Source organism: Capsella rubella, unplaced genomic scaffold (genome assembly GCF_000375325.1).
Source record: "Capsella rubella cultivar Monte Gargano unplaced genomic scaffold, Caprub1_0 scaffold_3, whole genome shotgun sequence".
NCBI lineage: Eukaryota > Viridiplantae > Streptophyta > Magnoliopsida > Brassicales > Brassicaceae > Capsella > Capsella rubella.
In genome coordinates, this window is record NW_006238921.1 from 14,060,151 (window position 1) to 14,069,289 (window position 9,139).

Below are 9,139 nucleotides of genomic sequence, written 5' to 3' on the forward strand. Positions count from 1 at the left end.
ATATGTGTGTGGGCACTGCACAAGCTATATAAGAAAAATGGTAAATATAGAAATGTATTGGTTTAGATTAACATTAACAATCTTCGGTTTATGATCTTGGAAGCTAATTGAATGATATGAAAAAGAAAAAAAAGAAAAGAAGAAGTGATGAATAAAAATGGGTGATGGAAGAAAAAAACACATGGAGTCACATGGAAGAGCTCTAAATAAGGATGAATCATACCTACCCTAAAAGAGAGGGGGGCTTGAGTTCCCTCTATACCATGTGGCTCCGTTGCAACAATATGAAGACATCAACACTCAAACCCCACCTCCTATTAATGCCTTCACATGCCCTTCTAGCTCTATCTCTCTGTTACATATTACATCCACACATTGTATATATATGAGTGAGAGTATATGATTGCAATCTCATGTATGTATGTATGTATTGCATGTGTGCATGTGTTTGTGTCCTTGATTGATTTTTACCCATTTGTTCTATCTTTGTCCTTTACTAAACTCTCTACTTTACCACCCTCATCAATTACTCTCCTTTTGATTATTATTCTCTTTGGCCGCACTTGTGATGGACTTTGGAATTATTGGTTTCACCACGGCCACATCCTTTTTTTTTTTTTTTGGTTTGCAATTTTGAAAACACCAAAACTAGATAATACTTTTGTTTGTACTACTTTGTATTTGTTAACGTGACAAAAGATTTGTAACCGTTATGTTAAGAATTACACACAATCGAACACGAGTATTACATCTTTCGATTCTCAACTATCTCTCAGAAGTAAGAACATTTGTTTGAACTCGTGGATTTTTGCCTAAATATATACTTAATACATATTTCATTAGACAGCTAGCTACATATTTCATTTTCTTGTTTTTGGATATGCTAATGTCAATGTTAAGTATTTTCACAAGATTTTGGCAAAAATTACAACTAGTGGGGGAAAGACCAACAAGTAGCAGGGACAGACCAACAAGTAGTCGGCTCGTGCCCATCCTTATTTAGTTTTTCATTTAAATAATTCAGTAAGAACACACAACAATGACTTGGCTAGTATTTGTTTGATAACGTTTCCGTTTCTCTATAACATTCCAAAAACTATGATTTTACTAGGAAAAATATAAAATGTATCAGTTTATAGCTGATTACTATTAGATATTTTATTTCACAAAACTTGAGTTTTTTTTTTTTACCATTAATCAGATGGAAGTACTCTTTTAACTTTCACATTTCTAGAAAAACGAAAGCCACTCTCACATATAATTACATTAGAAAATAAACATGAACAACTAAATTTAATATCCTCAAACTTCAGAACAGAATACTCAATTACCGTATACTTCTTTCTAAAGAAAATATAAAATTAAAAACTATATGTATATCTACGGTATTCGTAATTTTTTACTACATATTTTGCTAAAATTTAAATATGATCCTTTTTCCGTCAGTGTGACAAGACAGTAAACCTCTATAAATTAAAACTTGATAAATTAATAATTACTGTATGTTCACATTGACAGAAAAAATTTAACCACTTTGATCAAAGAACTTAGTGGAAATTTTCTATTTAAAAAAATTAATAGAGAAAATCTGAATAAACAGTTCTTATATATCTTTTATCGCAATTATTTTTAAAAATATACAACATCATGCGATCTTCATTAGTTAAAAATTTATTAATTTATCGATCAAAGAATATCGGTATAAATTAAAATGTATCATAATCCCGAAGTTATTGATTTATATTACTTGTATTGTCTAAGGTTTAGCCACACTGTGAGATAAGTGAGATTTAAACCTGATACATATCAAATGTAAATGAAAAACATGCCACTTAAAATACTAATTAAACCACTTTGACAATCTTGTAGATATGTTCCAGAGTTCCATATCTATCTAATTTTTTTTAAAGCACAACACAGTAACTCTTTTCCGTACATTCTTCTAAAATATCTCATGAAAATCTGATTCCGCACACAACACAATCAATTAATAACCAATAATATAAAATAAGATACATTGAACTATTTTGTCGGTTAGAATGGTGATAAATCGTACAACGCTGTCAGAAAAATTTGTACAAAGTATGTGATATGGTAAATGGCATGTTATTATGTGATTTTGCTGATTTGATTAGAATATATAGTTCAGAGAAAAAGGTGACCCCAAAGATTTGGTTTATGGATTTGGGGGGAGGAGCATGTGGATTGAATTTAAGTACATTGTTTGTATTCTTAATTTGGATGCACTTCCCACAAATGCTTCCACGTGCATGCACATTACAACTTGTATTCCTTAACGCCCCCTTCATTTATAACATTTTGTGTACCATATTATTGGAATTATTATAACACAGAGTTTTAAAGAATTTTCATAGTGATTAGTATCTTTTAACTATCAAAACAGGAAGACAGTTTGATTTGTATAAGTACTGCTAAAGATATTTTTAAGAAAAAACTGTATTCAAGAAATTAAATTAGAATGATTTTCTACGTGGAACATCAATTCTGATTTAGTTTAAGATCATAAAAAGTATATGTCAAAGATTGGATGATGTCATAAAAAGTTTAAGATCATAAAAAGAATCGAAGCGGTCAAAAGAGATGAGAGAGAGAGAAGCGGCGAGAATTAGGGTTTTTCGCCGGAATCGCCGAGGTAGAAATATTTTTTCATGTGTGTGAAAAATTACAAAAAAAACACAACTCAGCCGTAACTTACAATAAGTCATAATATAACTCAGCCGTAATGTACCATAACTCAGCCGCAATGTGTCATAACTCAGCCGTAATGTACCATAACTCAGCTGTAAACGACGTTTCGTATTTCCCTGTTATTTTTGTCAGAAAACGAAAAGTCTCTATCCAAGTTGAGAAGAAATTCGACAACAATAACGACGAGAAAGAGAGAGACACACTGATAATAGGATAAGCGGCCGGAAGAAACGAGAAAGAAAAGCGGCGAGAGTTAGGGTTATTCGTTGGCTTCGAGAGAGAAAAAACAGTTTTTTTTTTTTTTGTGAATAGTGACAAAAATGTTCAGTTTCTTTCTCTTTTATCATTAAAGGCAGAATAATGATGTGGCAATTTCAGGTACGACATGGCATGTCGAATCTGACGTGGCAATTTTTAAGTGAAAACAGATCAAGGATATTTATTGTAATTACACCCATTTCACTAAACATCTAAAGAATAAAAAAAAAATGTGGCTGTTTAAGGAATAAACCTACTTTTATGGTCTATCTAACTAACTCTCCTTATTTTCTAAACTGGTTTACTTAGTCAAGAAACCATTAATGTTTTAACAAGGATAGATAGAGAGACTAAAGAGTTTGACCAAGCTTTCCTTTGTTTTTGGTTAGACTTGCAATAACGAGTCTTCGTCCTCCTTCACATCTTTTTTGTTCCAATTTTTTTTTTCATTTGTTGATTCATATTTTTTTATCGAAACAGAAAAATATCGTAATTGTGTATAACTCAGGATTGCTTTGTCTTGGCAATAAAGTTGTAACACACACAAGACAGAATTGATTTTTGTGGTAATTACGACCATATATAGTTTCCTAAACTTCATTTACTATTTTTCTTTGTTTAGCCTATGTTACAAAACAAAATTTGTGGGTAAGTCATTATAGTTTCATATAACTGTTTTAAGTGTTAGTCAATACATAAAAGAGTTTTCTCTAAATGATGAAAAATATAAAAAATTTCAGTGATTACATAAAACCTAGCTCCTGGGTATGTTAAAATGGCTCCATATACCGAGGAGAACAACATGCATTTTGTTGTGAATCCCACATCATTGATCATTCATTGTCGTTTTTGTAATCAAGTCTTTTAAAATCTTTAAAAATTTGTTAACTCTGATTTTCAAAACTCTTTATTTACGCCAATGATATAACTGCTGTTTTCTCTCATTCACTACGACAAATACATCTATATCATCATGTCCGTGTGCACTTGTTCCAACTCTTTCCAAGTAATGAAAGAAATGTTGTTTTTATTAAAGAGTTAAAAACTAGTAAATGGTTTTTATTAGATGTACCCATATTTTGCAAGTTGTATGATTCAATCCATTTAACTTAATGGATTTAATGATTTAGCCCATTAGGTTAGGGTTTATAGTAATCGACCCGTTTATAAATTAAAAACAATATACAGTAAAACCTCTATAAATTAATACTCGATAAATTAATAATCTCTATAAATTAATAAATTTCTCCGGTCCCAAGTTGGGACCATTATAATTTTAGACACATTTGGATAAAATAATAAGATAATATTTTTTGAAAATCCTTTGTAAATATATGGTCCCATCAATATTATAAATTAATAATTAGGTAAAATTTTCAAAATATATGTATATATAGACACATTATTTTTTGTTAGAGTTCATTTCTAATATTTTACTATATAAAAAATTGTTAGAATTCTCTTTCAAGACATAATAATTATTAGTTTCTTTGTTAATGATTATATAAAATACTAATTATCATGATTAAATCTTAGTTTTAAATATTTTTTGAAAAAACTTTCCAAATTAAGAAAATCTCTCTATAAATTAATAATTATTAATTTATCGATAAATTAAAACCTATATAAATTAATAGATTTTCATGGTCCCAACATTATTAATTTATAGAGGTTTTACTGTATATGGGTTATGGTTGAGTTGGATCTATTTGTCTTTATAAATATTATGGGTTATAGTATCATTATCCAACTAAAACACAACTTCTTCAAGTGTGGTTGGTATGTAAATCACTAAATTGTGGGAACCCTTGTCAATATTTGAATCATAAACACTGAAAATTTTAAAATAAAACACAAACGCTTAAGACGTAAAATAAGACAAACAACAAAATCACTAATTGACACGTGAACAATCACGTCTTATCTCACCGGCGTTACCGGTTTTAACTCCAACCCGACCCAACTTCGTTATAGCCGAAACAAAAGCCTGTCTAAAAGCTACTTCACTAGAAGCAAATGAGTTAACAGTTGATCTAGACCGTTGATCCGAGAACAAAACTTGATCGGACGAGAACAAACCCATCCCCTTTTGGAGGTTTTTGAAGTAGGCATTGTCAAATGTATTTGGAGAAGTAGGATCCATGTTAATCGCGATCCTCGGGTCGATTTCGATGGGGCACATTTGTCTCAATTGTAACGCGTAACGAATGTTTAATGTCGGATCGATCGTTCGTTTCGGACTAAAGTTGTATATTCTTTTTGAAAACTTTCCACAATGTGCGAATCCGATAGTATGCGCTCCTAAATATTTATCATAACAATTAAGTAACTGTTAGATTTGGTTCCAATATATGAACTTGAAATTTTTCTAATGGTTTAAATACGTACCTGAGAGTGCGATCATATCAGTTTGGGATAGACCGTGACGAGCGAACATAGTGTTAAGTTGGTTCAAATTGAAACCAGGTTGAGGTAGACTGTGTTGGACGCTAGCCACTGTCGATAGTCTTCCGTCTCTCCTTCCTAGCTCTACCGGATAGTTTGGCCCTCCGGTCTACCAATGTACATAGTATTATTTTTCAATTACACTTCTTTTAATAACTATTTTACACACAAATATATAATAAAATCATATAAGACATGCTAATAAGTTATAACCGTTGATCAAATAAAAAAAATACTAATAACCTAATCCATGGTGTATTGTTTAGTTAATCATGGATGTTTAGACAAAAAGCAATCCTATAATTTTCACTTAGTTAGGTAATCTACATTTTTGATGAATATGTTTTTTGTACTCGCACATATATAATCATGAATTCATGATAGATTTTTCACATAAAAATAAAAATCGAAGCTAATGTACGTAGTACGTACGAATCGAAACTAATATTGTACTCGTGTAAAAAATGAAAGCATATTTCTTCTTTATTTCTTCTTTATTTGACATTTACTTTTAGCCTAGATTAGTACTAGGATTGTGAATAAGTTGAACAAAATATGTCAGAAATAAAAAGATCAATAAGAGTTTGATATATATATTATACCAGAACGACGACGTCACGAGTGGCGAGAGCCAAAATGTCAGCGCATGAGACTTTGTTACGGCAGTTAGGATCCCTATCAACGGCCTGCTTCGCCTTCACAACTGTGTCGAATCCATCTCCGGCGAGTGACACATCATCAGGGTGATTCTTCTCTGACGGCGATGCCAGCAATATCGAAGCATCACATCCCTATACAAAAAAGTTAAATAGTCAAAAACATATACAAGAGAGTAAGTCTTATAAATCTACTGGTAACTTTTTATATATAAGTTGCTTAAAAGCATGTAATATATGTATCTTGTTTCTACCAAATAGCGTTTAAACTTAACCGACAAAATCAAGAATTGTTTTGTACGTAGAATAATAAATCTTACACGGACGAAGCAATCATGAAAGAAAAGGCGGAGGGTGGCTGGTGCTGTTACAAACGTCTGTTGGAATTTTTGGCGGACGGCGTTGCGGACAACAGTTTCGACGTTAGGACATGAGTTCCGGTAAAAGTTTGCCCGAAGCTGAGCAGAGACAGATGAGTTAAGGAGAATGAGAAGAAGAGCAGTAATAGCGAAGCTGCTTTGCTTCTTCATAGCTATATAGAAAGTGAATGTTTTGTTATTTGTTTGTTTTGGTCTCTATTTATAGAGCATCAAAATTTAATTAACGGTTACGTATGGTACATGCAATGCAATGGAGTTTATATTATTAATTTGATGATTACAATTATGATATTGACTTTTTGTTACACTCTCTAATTCCAATGACGTGAGGCTAGGTTGAGGCTTTCACAGTCATTTATATTTTAATTTATTGTATCATTATTTTTTTTTTTCCCTTCTATATATATAGGCTATATATATTTGCTTTAGTTGAAAACGTTTGATTTGTTTTTTAAAATTTATTTATTACATATTTGATAAGCTTATTCTAACGTACTGTTGTTTACATGAAAGTAATTCTGACAGCAAAAATGTTATTATTTTTTGGCAAATGATAGAGTTTAACCAGTTTGGTTATAATTATTGTTTTTTGGGCAGTGTAATTTTAAAAAAAAATTTAATACTTAAAATTGGCATTGTTATTCAACCATGCATATTTGGTAAAATATATAGTTGAATTTATATGATCCATTAAAAAGAATTGGATTGACTGAAAGCATAGTTGCGAAGAAAAAGTATTGTTTGTTAAAATTAAAAAGATTGTATTATGCTCCCTAACAAAAAATTATGATAAATGCAAAATCGATCTAAGATTGGTCGCCAGCCCTGTTAGAATCTAAACCAATCTCGGTGTCAAGTTTAAATCATGTTGATCTTATCTTTGCCAACTCAAAGCCATGTTACCACTTCTTAGCAACTACTTGAACAAGAGGGACTACTAAGAAGAAGTACTACTCATTTGATTTGATCTATATACATCTTACCAGATTACATCCTTCTCAAGATCTAAAGCTGACTAGTAATGAAAAGTGACATGGGTTTGGAATTTGAAAAACATTATATATTTTTGATGATGTACAATAAAAGTTGACAAGTCTTGCAAATTCACAAAATAAATAAGGACCATACTAAAGTAGAATATTTATTTTTTAAGGAAATTAAAAAAAAAAGCCAAGGGACATGAGAGAGCACATCAAAAGATGTTTAATGTTTATGATATGGCCTAATATGAGATTAAAATTTTTCGTAATGAAAATTTTGTTGTTCGTGTAATTTGAAAAGTTCAAAACAGTATTTCATATGTTTGGGTGTCTTACCATATTATTAAGCTACATAAACAGTAGTTGTAATGCAATTAGATCGAGGAATGATTACTATAATTATAAAAACCTAATTATGAAATTGGAGATTTTTTTTTAATGAAAAAATCATCACGGGAGATGAGATATATATAGAATATATATGCAGTAAATTAGGGATTAGTCTATATATGAAAACTTTTCAATGGATTAAGACAAATATTAATATAAATATTGAGAGCTCTAAACAATGTCAGCTCATCACATGCAATGAAACCTTGATTCAAGGAAGAAACTATGCAGCCTGTGACATAATCTCTCGGCTGTTCTTAGTTTTCGTGTATTGACCAATAATCAAATTAAGGATTAATTTTTTTCTACACACTCTTTGAACATAAAAATATAATGGTAAAGTCCGGAAAAAATATTGAGTACTGTTATACTGGAGAAAGAAAATGCCAAAGATGTGGTATTTTTATATTTTAAAAAAATAATAATAAAATAAGATATATATATATATATATATATATAAATATATTTGGGTTTTTAAATATTGTTAGAATTCCTATTAAGAATTAGTAAAGTGGACTCGTAAAAATTTGGATGAATATTAAACACATTGTTTTTATAAATGAACGTTTTAAAATATATGATATTGTACATGAATATAACTATTTTAAAATAAATTATGTTGAACATAAAATAAATTATTTTTAAATGGTGCAAAGCGCACAGTAGCACCAATGTTTTCTTACTAACCCATGAGTTATGGCGAATGCGGTGAATCACTATTTAAATACAAGTTGTTCGAGGTTCACAAAAAAAAAAAAATTACAAGCTGTTCGATATATATATTTTTTTTTAAATAGTAGTACTATAGTACATAATAGATTTCCAATTAGTGACCACTTTTTAGGAATACAATGAAGAGGAATGTGGTGTTCCTCATTGTTCCTCAATTTTTGCTACCATTTACGCATAATGTTTTTTCAATTTTCAGATATGTGAGATCTAATATTATTCCTATTCATTCCTCAAATAAAAAGGAACAACAGTTCAAAAATGTTCCTACTCAAAATTGTAGAGGAACAATGAGGAACAAATATTATTTTTCGTTTTTTTATAATTCAATATTTTAAAAATATTTATATTAACAATTTTGACATTTCTATATAAAAAATATTTTAAAAAATTATTATATATTTTAAATAAAATATTATTTCATCATAATTTTCACTTTCTATTAATGTTTTGAATTTATATATTATATTAGAAAAATATTTAAAGAAATTTAAAATAGGTTTTAACTTAAAACATTTATTAATGTTTTAAAATATAAAAAAAAAATTAAATTTAATATATTAAGTATTATAATTTAAATGAAAGTTCTAAA

At 29.6% G+C, this 9,139-nt stretch overlaps 1 protein-coding gene across 1 annotated transcript; it reads right to left on the minus strand.

Annotated features, from left to right (window-relative positions):
• Positions 1–4,763: 4,763 nt before the first annotated feature.
• Positions 4,764–6,598, minus strand: LOC17893915 (peroxidase 16). Its single transcript, XM_006300039.2, has 4 exons — positions 6,389–6,598; positions 6,015–6,203; positions 5,356–5,521; positions 4,764–5,268 (listed from the first exon to the last, which is right to left on the minus strand). Exons 1-4 carry the CDS (start codon positions 6,596–6,598, stop codon positions 4,862–4,864), a joined length of 972 nt encoding a protein of 323 aa, XP_006300101.1. The 3' UTR covers positions 4,764–4,861.
• Between the last annotated feature and the right edge of the window lie 2,541 nt (positions 6,599–9,139).